This window comes from Choloepus didactylus, chromosome 1 (assembly GCF_015220235.1).
Source record: "Choloepus didactylus isolate mChoDid1 chromosome 1, mChoDid1.pri, whole genome shotgun sequence".
NCBI classification, from domain to species: Eukaryota; Metazoa; Chordata; class Mammalia; order Pilosa; family Megalonychidae; genus Choloepus; species Choloepus didactylus.
The window spans coordinates 145,535,148-145,550,482 of record NC_051307.1 but is presented as its reverse complement, the minus strand read 5'-3'; the positions used below and the strand labels follow the sequence as shown (position 1 = coordinate 145,550,482).

Genomic DNA, 15,335 nt, shown 5'->3' with positions numbered 1-15,335 from the left:
CTGTTTCCGAGTCTGCTCTTTTATGACTTACTAACAGCTATGTGTTATTTCCTTTATTCCCAATTGTTAAGTGCAAGATGTACTGCCTTATTTAAATACTGTTAAGAACAGAAGGATAACTGTATCATTTATCAATTTATTGTCTCTGTGCTACAGACTCACCCTTCAATACCTGATCTGAGGAAATGCACTGCACTCCTTAAGCATTTCTCCTTTACCAAGAGAGCAGGATGATAAGCTTTGTTAGCATAAGGTGTGGGAGCAGACTTGTTGGAAGAAGGAGTTTTCTCCTTGGATGGTTAGGTTCATGTGTCAGTTTGGCCAGGTGATGGTACCCAGCTGTCTGGTCAAGCAAGCAGTGGCCTAACTGTGACTGCAAGGACATTTGTGGCTGGTTAATAAACCAGGAGACTGGTTTATTAAATCATCAGTCAGTTGGCTGCAGCTGTGACTGATTATATTAATGAAGGGTGAGTCACCCAGAATGAGAGACTGCAGTCACCTGGATTTAATTCGGTCAGTTGAAGACTTTTAAGCGAGACAGATAGAGGACCTTTACTTCTTCTTCTGCTAACCAGCAAAGTGTTTCCTGAGGAGTTCATCAAAGTTGCCAGTTTGTTCCTGAGTTCGTTGAACACGTTCATCGAAGTTGCCGGTTCGCTGCCTGAGGCGTTCACCGACCATCTTCATTGGAATTGCCAGTTTGCTGCCTGCCCTATGGAATTTGGAGTTGTGCATACCCACAGTTGTATAAGACACTTTTATAAAATCTTATATTTATAGATATGTCTTGTTGATTCTGTTTTCCTAGCGAACCCTAACTAGTACAACTTAGTACTGGGAGTGGTTTTTGAGAAACAGAATCTTAAAATGGGCCTTTACAATTGGTTTTCTACTCTGATTAGATTCAGAGGCATTAATGACTGCATTTCCAATAATCGAGATGGCACTGACAGCCCATGGCGTGAGTTGGCAATGGAGATACGTGAAATATCACCATTGGATTCTTCTAATCACACTCTTGTATGAATCAAGGGTCTGAGTGACAGTGTTTTTGACACCTTAACAGAGTTTTGCAGAGTTAAGAGGTATAATGATGTTGGCTGGTTGCTGTTAGATATGCTGGATAAAGTTATAAGAGAAAGGGACAAGCTGAGGGCTTCAAATTTAAAACTTAAGTGCAGTATGACAGATGCAAAGGTTTCTATATGTGCCCTGAAAGAAAATCGTATTTCCTGTGGCCACAGACTTGAGATTTCTGAAAACCAGACCCAGAGTCTCATTGTGTGAGTAGCAGATTTACAACATAAACTAAAGTCTCAATCTCACAGGGTGTCTGCTGTTAAAGTAAAGGCATTGATTGGAAAAGAATGGGATCCTGAAACTTTGGATGGAGACATCTGAATTGATAATAATGGCCGTGAGGACACTGGAACCCCAAATTCTGCTGAGTCTTTGTTAGATATACCTGTAGTTGTCTGTCCTGAGGAAACAGTTCCCCCAGCTCCAGTCTGCGCTGAGGAGACAGCTACTCAACCTCTAGCTTGCTTTGAGGAAACTGCTTCCCAACTTCCACTCTGCCCTGAGGACCCTGCCACCCAACCCCACCTAAAGAGTAACCCTTCAGTGCCTGCTAAACCTATAATCACCTCCCCTAAGGAAGCAGCCCTCACTACCATGCCTGGAGAGATTAATGCTATTTCACCAGAAGAAACTGCAACAGAATGTCCTGAAGTAAATGACTTGAGGGATACTTATAATTGTTTTCATGACCCACCCCCACCTCCAGTCTTTGCTTCAAGACCTGTAACTACAGATTAAAGTCCCAACAGGCGTCAAAGGGTGAGGTACTAAGTGTGACCCATGAGGAAGTATGCTATACTCCAAAAGAACTGTATGAGTTTTCCAACTTATAAAGACAGAAATCGGGGAATGTACATGTGAATGGATATTAAGGGTGTGTGAGAATGGTGGAAGGAATATAAAGTTGAATCAGGCTGAATTTACTGATATGGGCCCACTAAGCAGAGATTCTGCATTCAGTGTTGTAGCTCGAGGGGCTAGAAAGGGCGTTAACAGTGTGGGTGGTTTGCTGAAATGTGTATCAAAAGGTGGCCAACATTAACTGAGGTTGAAATGCCAGAACTGCCCTGGTATAATGTAGAGGAGGGGATTCAAAGGCTTAGAGAGATTGGAATGTTAGAGTGGATTTATCATGGAACACCTGCTCTCACACCACTGGAATGTCCAGAGGACACATCTTTTACCAGGACTGTAAGGAATAAATTTGTGAGACTAGCTCCATCATCTCTGAAGTGCTCTGTATTCAGCCTTCTCTGCAGGTCAGATATCACTGGGAACTGCTGTCACTGAGCTGGAATCCTTAAACACAGTGGGGATAATTGGATCCTGAGTTGGCAGAAGCCATGTGGCGGCACTTAATCATCAAAGACAAGGTGGGCATGGCTACTGTAATGGAAAACAGGTGGAGTATTTGGTACAATTTTTGAAATGCCAGTAATGCTCAGGAATGTAGTTTGAGAACCAGTGGACCATGAGCTTACTTGGAGGCTTTCTTAACGGAGATGGTTGGCTGTCTCTTGAGTGTTATTTGGCATCAAACAAGTTGGTGTCCAAATTTGAGTCATCTTCAGATTAGAAGTTATTTGTAAAGGAATTTCTTGAAAGTAAACACTAAATGCCCAGCTCCTCCCTGCCTTTCCAACTCTAGATTCTTAAAATATAGTCATAAAATGAAGTTTTATGTTGGTGAGTTGTGTGGTGGTGTCACAGATTTAAATGCGAAAGTAGGATTTACTTGTGATGCTTGGGGGAATTTTAAAATTTTGCAATTACTAGACTAGTGTTAGATGAGTAACTGGCTTCTGTGCTCTTAAGCCATACCGATAATCCTGTGTGCCAGCCAAAGTGCTCATGTTCTCAGAAATGAGGCTTGAAGCTCTTCTCAAAAGATCACTGAAAAGCTAAAGTGGTAATTTATTTTCATATTTTAAAAACTTCATATTATGCAAATTATTAAACACAGAAGAATAGAGAAATAGTATACTCATCACCTAGATTTGACATTTGTTAGTATGTGGGCTTTTTTTGGGTGAAGTATTTTAAAGTAAATTATAGATATCAAGACTTTTTATTTCTCAGTACTTCATTGTCATCTCCAAAAATAAGGACTTTCACATATAACATAATACTATTATTATACCTAAGAAATTTAAATTATTTTCAAATATTTACCATATTTAAATAGTCTCTGTTGTCCCCAAACTATCTTTGCTTGAACTATGTGTTGCATTTGATTTTAATGTTTCTTCAGTCTCTTTTTTTTGTTTATTCCATTAAATTTTTATAGAAACTAGGTCAGTGCCCTTAAGAATGTCCCACTTCATTCATGGAGTCTTATAACTTATTTTTCAATTCCATGGATTTTCTGTAAATTGGAAGTCAGAACTAAAGGCTCATTTAGAATATGGTTAAAACATTTTTGTCAAGAATGCATCTTAGGTGATAGAGTACAGACTGAACAGAAAATAAGACAAGAATTTTTCAGTTGGAAAACCCTTTAGATAGAGTCAGGAAGCTGATTTCAGATAAAATATCTGTTGGTAATTAGTAGAATTCCATCAAATAGCAGGCAAAATTAGATGTGATAAGTGATGATGTTGAGGGATTCATCTCTAGGAACTACTTGTTCTCGAGTTTATTGCATATTCACTACTTTATAACACTTTGAGAAGTATAATTTTCTTCTGACTATAGGCATCCTCAGAACGAATATAGAGTCTTATTCTGTTTCTGGTAATTATTGAGAATGAAAGAGAAAAGATAGAGGAAAACAGGGAGATATAATTTGTATCCAGCAAGATTTTATTAGGTTTTTTTGTGTGTGCTGTATTTTCAAGCATGGTTCTAATGAAATATCCCTGAGATGAATGTGTTCTATTTGGGGACGATAAGACTGACAACAAACAGTTCTTAATTGTATTTTGCAGGCTGCAAAGTTAGAATAAAGTCAAGGATGAGAGACTGTGCCAGTTTGAACGTATTGTGTCCCCCAAACGCCATTATCTTTGATGTAGTCTTGTGGGGCAGACGTTTTGGTGCTGATTAGATTTGCTTGGAATGTGCCCCACCCAGCTGTGGGTGATGACTCTGATGAGATATTCCCATGGAGGCATGGCCCCACCCATTCAGGGTGGGACTTGATCACTGGAGCCATATAAATGATCTGACTCAAAAGAGAAGGAACTCAGTGCAGCTGTGAGTGACGTTTTGAAGAGGAGCAAGCTTGCTAGAGAGGAACATCCTGGGAGAAAGCCATTTTGAAACCAGAACTTTGGAGCAGATGCCAGCCATGTGCCTTCCCAGCTAACAGAGGTTTTCCGGACGCCATTGGCTATCCTCCAGTGTGAAGGTACCCGATTACTGATGTGTTACCTTGGACACTTTATGGCCTTAAGACTGTAACTGTGTAGCCAAATAAAACTCCTTTTTATAAAAGCCAGTCCGTCTCTGGTGTTTTGCATTCCGCAGCATTAGCAAACTAGAACAGAGACCAATGAGAATTGTAATGGGAAAGAAAAGTATAACACCCACTCTGCATGGCCAGCAGTGGTCAAGGGTTTGGATTGACACTCATACTCTCAGGAACTGTTAGGCCATAACCTGGCACCAAGTTCACTAGCTTTGTAGGAGAATACAGGACTAGGACCACAACATGTCAATATAAGATGCATCTTCACTGAGAATGCTTTCATTCATCTAGGTGCAGCTTTCATACTCACGCAAAGGGTATACTAGATTACAATAGATGAGAACAAGTATGTGGCTGTGTATCACCTCAGAATAGGAGAGTTTCATACATGAAAGCAATCACTTTTTATAACGATCCATGTGTAGCTTCCAGGTTCCCTCAAGGGTCATGCTTGGTTTCAAGAGACATGCTACAGGGAATCAGAGGCTTTATGTGTGTGTATGTGTGTGTGTGTATGTGTGTGTGTAACAAGCTTTTATCATTAACTTTCAGCCTTGCCAGCTTAAATGCTTTTTGCTAATCAAGAAGTCATTTTTACAGTAAATAATGTTGCCTAGTAACACAGTTGACTGTTCACATTTGTGTTAACCCTGTAAGTTAAGTGCTAGGAGACGGTATCAAAGGATTTAAGCTTGCTGTTAGTTAACCTTTCTCCCCAGAAGGCTTCCTGGAGATGGGAAGATTTAAACTAAAATTTAAAACAAATCAACAAAAAACTCTTTTGTGCTTTTTTGAAAATGTGTTAACAGCCATAGACCTTTTTCACAGAAACTGCAAAGTTTTGTGTACAATTTCCTAGGATTCATAGCTTCCCCCTGAATTATCTTTTTTTTTTCTTTGTGGGTATATGTGTGTGTGTGTGTGTGTGTGTGTGTATAAAATTTGCCATTATAACCATTTACAATTTTCCATCATAACCGTATAGAATTCAGTGGCATTAATTACATTTGTAATGTCGTGCTACCATTACAATGTTCCATTACCAAAACTTTTTCACTGTCCCAAACAGAAACTCTTTACCCTTTAAACAGTAATTCTCTATTTCCCCTACCACCACCCCTGCTATAATCTACTTTCTGTCCCTATGAATTTGCTTAGTCTAGATATTGCATAAAAGTAGAATCATACAGTATTTGTCATTTTGTGTCTGCCCTATTTCGCTTGGCATAATTGTTTTCAGGGTTCATCTATATTGTAGCATATATCAGAACTTCATTCCTTTTTATGGCTGAATAGTATTCCATTGTGTAGATATAACACATTTTGTGTAACCATTCATCTGGTGATGGCCACTTGGATTGATTCCAGCTTTTGAGTATTGTGAATAATCCTGCTGTGAATATTGGTGTACAATATCTGTTAGAGTATCTTTTTGAGTATTTGCATTAAGTTTGTACCTAAGAGTAGAATTGACAGGTCATATAGTAATTCTGTGTTTTGCTTATTTGAGGAACTGCTATACTGTTTTCCACCCACCAGCAATGCATAAGAGTTCCAATTTCTCCACATAATTGCCAACACTTATTTTCCATTTGAAAAATAATAGCCATCTTTGTGGGAGTGAAGCGATATCTCACTGTGGTTTGAGTTGCATTTCCCTAATGGCTAATAATGTCAGGCATCTTTTCATGTGCTTATTGGCCATTATATATCTTCTTTGGAGAAATGTCTCCTCAAATCCTTTGCCAATCTTTAAATTGGGTTGTTTGTCTTTTTGTTGAGTTCTTTATATATTCTGGATTTTAAACACTTAACAGATACATGATTTCCAAATATTTTCCCCCCATTCTATAGACTGTCTTTTCACTTTCTTGATAATGTCCTTTGATGTACAAAGCTAAATTCTCCTTTAAAGGTGGAGGAGAGAGTGTATTTTAGTTTCTGGATAGCACATGAATGAAGATACAGAGCTGGCAAGAGTAAGGTGTGTTCCTGAAAATAGTGCATTGATCAGAACAAGGTGCCTGTCGGAGTACTGGGAAATAGATTTGTTTAGGTTGGATAGACTCTTTTTTTTATTTTTTTTTATTTTAATTAATTTATTTCTCTGATTACTACATGTTGATTTTGCTCTTTAAAAATTCTCAAAACCTTATTGAAAAATCAATTACAAATTTTCATTTAATAACATTTTAATTTTATCTGAAAATAAATGTTATGCTAAGTTGCTTTACTAATTTTTCTCTTCTTTGCTACTTTTTTATAGTCCATCAGCACCTAGAGATTTTTCAAGGAGACATAAGGAGGTAGCAGGAGGGTTTACAGCATTATTTAGGGCAAATTTCAAGGGTAATTGCTAGAAACTGTAGTAGGACCTTTGACTTTTTGCTCAGTGCACAGTTTGTGAAAATTTGATATCTGAGAAGCAGGAAGAGGGAGGACAGAGGGTCATGGGTACAATACATTAAAGATTTGAATAAATATTAAAAACTCTGCTCACAACATCCATATTCTGTGGTGTGGCACCAGCACTTGAGAGAATCTTATTCATTCTATGCATCAGGCACATAGTAGATGCTCAAGTAACTGCTGAATAAATTCACAAATAAACCTATTCCTGAACCATGCAATAGCAGTATTACATAGCATATCATATTCTTATATACAGTATGTTAGATAAAGTCATTTTGTGGGGATGTCATACAGTGATAAAAGATCAAGAGAAGCAGTTTTTCATTTTATCAACGGCAGCAATTATATTTTATATTACAAATCACAAAGATGCAATATATCACCATCAATATAATCTGATCTCTCATATTTTATCTATTACATGATACGGGAATTCCATTTTAATAGGTATTACAGGCTATACCATAACAGCAATTATTCTTTAGGATTTTAAGAAAAATTGCCTTATGTACCAGGCTTTAATGGTGAACCAAAGTCTCAATCAGCTGCCTCAAAAAATGATTCTGGGGTAAATTTTACAAACTTGCAATCTGGATAGCACATAAAAGCCTAAAATCTATGTGATCAACAATTCGTTTATCCCCTGTTACAGCGTCCTTCAGTCGCACTCTTGGTTTTGGACTACGGCAGTGTCTTTCAAGCAGGGACAGCAAGGCTAGCAGGGTCGTACACCTTGATCGTTTCATCCCAAGCACAGTCAACCACCTGAGTGGGGCTGTGGAGACTTAAGTCTAAGCCACAAGTAAATTCAGTATGGTGCTCCAATGTCTCAAGAAGGGGAGCAGGCTTGGAAAAGTCCCAGAATCTTACAGTAAAATCATAAGAACAAGAGGCCAGCACTGAAGCATGAAATGGTGAAAACTTCACCCTCTGATGGCATAGGTGTGGCCAAGAAGCTCGAACACCGGCTGGCATAGGTGTGGCCAAGAAGCTCGAACACCGGCTGTCGCACATTCCTGACATCCCAGCCTCTCAGGCTACAGTCAACTGCCCCCATCACCAGCAAATGCTCATTGTATTTACACCAGTTGCAACTCAGAATCTCTGTCTGATGTGCTGGAATCACAATTCTGACTCCTACTGCCTTCACATCCCAAATTCTCAGGGTCTGGTCAAAGCAACCAGGGATGTGGGGAGACCAGATTCTGCTATAAATGACACTTTCATGGCCTCTAAAAGTGCACAGTGACTTTCCAACCTTTGGATCCCACAGTTTGATGGTTTGATCCCATGAACCAGACACCACAAGCTGTTCACCTCTTGTTTGGCTCCAATCAACACTATAAACCTCCTGCGTGTGTTCCTTGTAGACCTGCAGCGGCCCCGTGGCTTTGGCGGTGTCCCAGAGCTGCAGCGAGCCATCACCACTGCAGGTGATGAGGGCATGTTCGTTGTTCTCACTCCAGGTCACATCAAACAAACCATCGTTTCAGTCAAAGCTTCTAAAAAGCTGCAGCTCGGATTCGTTTTGATCCAATACTACTAGGGTTCCACAGCCCGCGATGCCGCAGTGCTGCGCGGTGGCGCAGGCCAGGCGGCCCGGCAGGTAGGGCGGGAACTCGGCGGCGTAGCCATGGCGGCCCGGCACCCGCAGCGTCCGCGCCGTCCCGCCACATGCCGCATTCATCCCGCCTCCGCCTCCCCTGGATAGACTCTTAAATGTGAAATGCTTTATCTTCTAGCCTCTTCTCCAAAATTTACTTCTGTTGACCAGCCACCTTCCCTCCCTTCACATTTGTTTAAGTTTTTTTCTTTCGTGCTTTTGTGAAATCAACTTCTCTTTCACTCTTTCCTAGTTGCCCATGAGACCCTCTGATACTTTCTGCTTCTTAAATTTAGATATTCTTCCAGATTTTCTTTATTCCTCTTCTCTTTTTGGTTTTCATTTTTACATTAAGATCACCTTAATTATCACTTGTTTGTTGATGATACCTAAATCTCTCTCTCATTTGTTTGGAGTTCCAGGTCTCTATCACCAGAAAGTTCCACAAACATTAAGTTCAAAAATTCCCAAATTGTGCTCACTGCCACTAACTTTGTTCTTCCTTCTTATTTCCTCTTTCATCTATTGGGATTACCATTCAAATTTGTTTTTTCCTGTATTTCACATGCTCTCTTAAGTCCTTATGTGTGTAATTGTATTTATTCTACAGAATTGTCTTTAGGTTCTATAATCCTGCTTTTACAGATGAAGTAATTTATGCAGTTTAAATACTTTGTCTCAAAATCACATTGTTAATATGTGACAGTGCTAGGACATAAACTCAGGTCTGTCCAGTAGTATAGCCCATATTTCTTACCACAATTATTATACTACCACCGAATTCTATGACTTTAGTCTAAAAAAAATTAAGGGTATACCTATAGATTTAACTACAGGAATATTTATTTTTCAAAGTTTATAATAGTAAAAAAAATTAGAAACAAATTAAATCTGCAACAACAGAGATTAAAAAAATAATGTTTGAAAGCAATGGCAGTATCAGAGGGTCTCATGGGCAACTATCTGTATTGGTTCTTGAGGATGTGATATGGTATAGGGTTTGAAAATTTAAATTTTTTCAAATATAGTTAATGAATTAGGAGAATATTCACAATACATTGGGTGACAAGAATGCATTTAACAAAAAGTATATACAGTTTACCCCCAATTTTTCTAAATATTTATTTGAATGTGCACATAGCTAAAATACTGAAATGTACACCAAAATATGAACACTGGTTATCTGGTTATCCCTGAATTTGGAGATTATGGTTGATTTCATTTTCACACATTTTCTATATTGAGAAAAAAAATAAAAACAAAATTATATATGTTGTTTTAAAAAAGGCAATAAAAACAAAAAGCAGAACCCAGTGCATATTACTAAATACACAGACATACACATGTATACTCTCCCTGCTTGGCTCCTCTCACTTTCTCTGACACAAAAGAAGAAAATAATCCATTGGCTGGTGTGCCATGAGCATTGATTTGAATCCCTTAAGTACCTATGTAAGCAAGGGGCCATACTCTACCCTTTGAACATCAACCTTGGATATTAGTGCTGTTTTCAATTGGGTTAAAGAGTGTGGAGGGAGACTGCGTAGGTTTGAATCTCGGTTCTGCTATTTCTCATTGACCTTCAGCAAGTTACTTAACAGTGTCTGAGTTTTCCTCATCTATGAAGTGATACCTACCCAATAGACAGTTGTTAGGATTAGATGAATTAACTGAAATCACATGCTTAGAACAATGCCTGGCAATTAGTAAGTGAGCAATATTAGTTGTCATTATTATTCCTATGATCCTTAGAGTTGAGATAATGATTTGGGTTGTTTCTTGTCTTAACTCTATCCATTCCCTGCCCACCTACCCCCAAAGTTGGCTGGAAATTCCAGAACTTTAGAAGGGTTCATATTCAGATTCATATTCAGGTTCATATTCAGATTCAGCTTCCTGAACTGTTCACTGGTCAACATGGTACATATTTATTCTTTCTAGCAAAATTTAATAGCAACTGTACCTTATTTTTCAAGGATTTATGTTTTTATGGTATAATTTCTGGCCCCAAATTCTCTAATGTGGGTATGTCAGGGGTCCTTGAAACCACCCCCAGGTTTCAGTGATTCACTAGGAGGACTCACAGGGCTTAACATATTGTACTCATGGCTATGTTTTATTATAGTAAAAGGATACAGAGCAAAATCCGCCAAGGGAAAAGGTGCATGGAGTGAAGTTCAGGGGAAGCCAGCCATAAGGTCCCTAGGGTCCTTTCCCAGTGGACTCAGTCATACAGGATGTGCTTAATTCCTTCAGCAGCAGGTTGTGACAACAGTGACCAGGGTTTTTGTTGGGGGCTGATCACAGAGGAACTTTCAGCCTAGCAGACTTTCAAAAGGAAACCATGTTGTTTTCGCAAACAGTTTAGGCATAATAAGTCATTTTATCAGGGAAGGGGAGGAACCCTCTCGAAATCTAAGTTCCCAGATGCCAGCCAAAGGCCAACCTTCAAGCAGGCTTTTGTAAGGGTAGCAGTCTCAGGTCTACCCTAACTCTTTTCTGCATAGTTGTGTGTTATAAAGTGTGCTTTACCAGAGAATCTAATGTCAACATATCTATACTTTTCCTAAGTAGCTTTATTGAGATATAAATCATATACATAAAATTCACCCATTTAAAGTGTACGGTTCAGTGATTTTTAGTATATTCACAGAATTGTGCAACAATTACCACAATCTAATTTTAGAACATTTTCATCACTTGAAAAAGACTCCATACCCGTTAGCAGACATTCCCCATTCTTGTCTGTCCCCTCATCCTTTAGCACCAGGGAACTACTAATCTACTTTCTCTCTCTATGGAACACATCTATACATTTAATATGTTTTAAATTTTCACCTTTATTTCATTTCTGATACTATAATTTTTAAGATGGTAGCTTAGAAATTATTCACAGGTATTTCTTTTCCTGTGTGTGTGTCAAAGACTCGGGGTTTGAGTCTGTATGGTATTCTCTAAATAAAGAACACTTATCAACAGTAATCATCATCAAAATTGATACTACATGAGTTGGTAGTATTTAGTGAAATAATTCATTATAAAGGCCCTTGTCTTTGCAAACTCTGTTCTAACTTGTTTAAAACTATATTATGGGGGCAGAGCAAGATGGTGGCGTAGAGAGGTATGGAATTTAGTTAGTCCTCTAGAGCAACTAGTAAATAACCAGGAACAACTAGTAAATAATCTGAAACAACTGTTGAGAGACATCCATGAATGGACACACATTGTACACCAGCCTGGAATGGGAGGAACAGCTCAGATTGTAGCACAGACTCCTGAGCAATGCTCCACAAACCCAGAGCTGGTGCCCCTCCCCTCTCAAACAGGGCAGGCAGAGCTGAAACACTGCCTTGTTGAAAAAAGAAACAGGTTACTGGGAAAGTAACTCAATCAAGCTCCAATTGCGGTTTTAATTAACAAATTTGGACTACTGAATACAAGCTACAAGCACAGATAATCCTATGGAGCAGGAAGGGATGCAGGTGCCTTCCAGCAGGGAGGAAGCAAGGCTGACAAGGAAAAAAAAACAACAACAAAAAACCATAAATAAATAAAAAGAGATTTTTATTTATTTTATTTATTGGAGATGGCAGAGCTCAGAATACTGGAAGATGGCTGTGTCCCAAGAAAAGGGTCATAGACAACTGGGTACCAACTCCAGTAGACCAGTGAAACTGAGGGGCTGGGGACTGGCTCTGAAAAGGGGCTTTTGCTCTTTTTTTCATTTTTATTTTCTCTCATTCTAAGCAACCCATTAAAGAAAGCCTCAGGCATTTTCAATTCCTTGCTAACCCAGGCAAGGGTGGAGTTAACAGAGCCAGAAGGACAAAGGAGGAATTCAGGTGGAGAAGATAACTTCCTAGGGGGTGTATCTTCCCTAAGAAAAGGGGGGTGGGACTGGCTCAAGTGACTGGCTGCCCTCAGATAATTCAGACCTGGAGGAAAACAAACAAACCAGAAACAATTTAAGCCTGGCTTCTGACCCTCACCCCTCACCAGGTCAGGGTCCACTGTGAATTAAAGGGTGGCGCCTCTTTACACCAGTGGGGAGTGACGGGCTGACAAATGGCACCTGCTGGGCTGGGTAGGGAAAGCACAGAATCTAGAGGCCTCACGGGAAAGTCTGTCAATCTTCTAGGACTCACCTTCAGAGAAACCTGATACTGAATACAGCTCCTCCTGAGACCTGAGCCCCTCTGGTCCAGGAAAACCTGATTGGGGCAATCAAGGAAACCAGATGCCTAGACAATGGAAAACGAAAAATAACACTAGAGAAAATGAAGATTGGCCCAGTCAAAGGAATCAACTTACACTTCAACTGGGATACACGAATTGAAAAAACTAATTATTAATTATTAATCAAACAAATCTCCTATATCAATTAAAAAAATCAATCCAAAAATCAATTCAATGAGTTGAGGAAAGACATGGCAAAAGAGATGAAGGATATAAAAGAGACATTGGGCGAATACAAGGAAGAAATCGAAAGTTTGAAAAAACAATTGACAGAACTTAGGGGAATGAAAAGCACAACACAAGAAATGAAGGACACAGTAGTGACATACTGTGGCAGATTTCAAGAGGCAGAAGAAAAGATTCACGAACTGGAGAACAGAACATCTGAAACCCTACACACAAAAGAACAGATGGGGAAAAGGATGGAGAGCTATGAGCAATGGTCTCAGGCAACTGAGTGACAACATGAAGTGCACGAGTGTATGTGTCATGGGTGTCCCAGAAGGGGAAGAGAAGGGAAAAGGGGAAGAGACAATAATGGAGGAAATAGTCACTGAAAATTTCCCATCTCTTATGAAAGACATGAAATTACAGATCCAAGGAGTGCAGCAAACTCCAAACAGAATAGATCCAAATAGACTTACTCCAAGACACTTAATAATCAGATTACCAGATGTCAAAGACAGGGAGAATTCTGGAAGCAGCAAGAGAAAAGTGATCCATTACATACAAGGGAAGATCAATAAGCCTATTTACAGATTTCTCAGTAGAAACCATGGAGGCAAGAAGGCAGTGATATGATATATTTAAGATACTGAAAGAAAAAAACCACCAACCAAGAATTTTATATCCGCAAAACTGTCCTTTAATTATGAGGGAGAGTTTAAAATATTTTCAGACAAATGGGCAATGAGCGAGTTTGTGAACAAGATACATGCTCTGCAGGAAATACTAAAGGGAGGGGGCACTACAGACAGATAGGAAAAGACAGGAGAGGTTTGGAGCACAATGTTGGGAAATGGTAGCACAATAATGTAAGTACACTGAACAAAGATGATTGTGAGTATGGTTGAAAGAGAAAGGTTAGGGGCATGGCATGTAGGATACCAGAAGGAAAGATAGAAGATACAGACTGGGATTGTGTGGCTTAGTGAAACCTAGAGTGGTCAATGTACAGATATATTTTTACATGAGGGAGAACAAATGAATGTCAACTTTGCAAGGTGTTAAAAGGGGGGGGCGGTATTGGGGGAAAATACAGTCAATGCAAGCTAGAGTCTGTTGTTAACAGTAACATTGCAATATGCTTTCTTTAATTGTAACAAAGGCAATACACCAAAGCTAAATGCCTATACGGGAGGGGTATGGGATTCTTGGCATTAGTATTGTTGTCTGACTTTTTTATGGTATTTTATTTTATTTTTATCTTTTCTTTTGTGGCTTTTTAGTTGCCATTTTTTTCTTTTGTCTTTTTACTTTTTTTTGCCTTTTCCTCTTTCTTTGTGGCTGTATTTTATTTTTACTTTTCCTTTTATCCTTTTTATTCTTTTGTTTCAATTCTTTCTCTGAGTAATGAATATATGTAAGTGCTAATTTTGGTGACAAATGCACAACTATATAATGATACTGTAAACAATTGATCGTACACTGGATGATTGTATAGTATTTGAATATATCCCGATAAAATTGCAGGAAAAAAAAATAAGCAGAAGGACACAAGTGCTGGAGAGAACTTGGAGAGAGAGATGTATGTATTCACTGTTGGTGGGGGAAATAGAATTGTATAGCCTATCTGGAGGATAGTGTGGTGGTTTCACAAGAAGCTAGGTATGTGGGTGTCACCAGGTCCTGCAAACCTATGGAGTATATACTTGGAAGACTTGAGAACAGGGACACGAATGGACATTTGCACACTGGTGTTTATGGCAACAGTATTCACAATTTACAATGGACAGAAGTCGTCTAAGGGTACATTGATTAACAGAATGGTGAACTGTGGTGTATGCATACAATAGAATATTAAGCGGCTATAAGAAGGAATGAAGCTGTGAGACATGCAACTGGGTGAATGAATCTTGAGTACAGCATTTTGAGTGAAGCAAAGCAGAAATGAGAGGACAAACATCATAATGCCTCACTAATGTGGACTAACGATAATGTGTAAACTCTGAGAACTGAATCTTAGGGCACAGGTCATCAGGGGAATGCTTATTGTTGTGGTCTCTGGGATTGTGGGCTGTTACAGCAGTCACATCTATTCCTGAGTTGTAATGGTTATCTCTAAATCCTGAGATGCTGAATTCCTTGTGAATAACCTGGTCGGTTTCTGGAACTTTGGGTTTCTGTGTGACATCTGAGACTTGGAGCTAGAGCTTGGCAGCTATGAATGTCAGTATTACCCCATATGGCAACTGTTGAAAGAGGTGAAAAAGAGTTCAGACTTCAATTAGAGATATGAATGAAGCAGATATGGTTAGGACTAAGGCAAATCAGGCCCAAGAGTAAAGGACGATACTGACTGGGTTTTAAAACTACAACTTCTGTGTGAGACCAAGGGAGGAGGTGTTTATTTGCTGCAGGATCTGAATTTTC

General features: G+C 39.1%; 2 protein-coding genes across 2 annotated transcripts in view; one reads left to right on the top strand and one right to left on the bottom strand.

Moving 5' to 3' along the window:
* RNF13 (ring finger protein 13) overlaps positions 1–15,335 on the top strand; it is a 213,751-nt gene that overhangs the window by 20,974 nt on the left and 177,442 nt on the right. The gene's annotated exons all lie outside the window — the stretch shown is intronic.
* On the bottom strand, positions 7,548–8,602 carry LOC119539364 (peroxisomal targeting signal 2 receptor-like). Its single transcript, XM_037842886.1, is given in 2 exon segments — positions 7,548–7,832; positions 7,870–8,602. Coding segments are annotated over 2 exon segments (954 nt in total). The 5' UTR covers positions 8,592–8,602; the 3' UTR covers positions 7,548–7,600.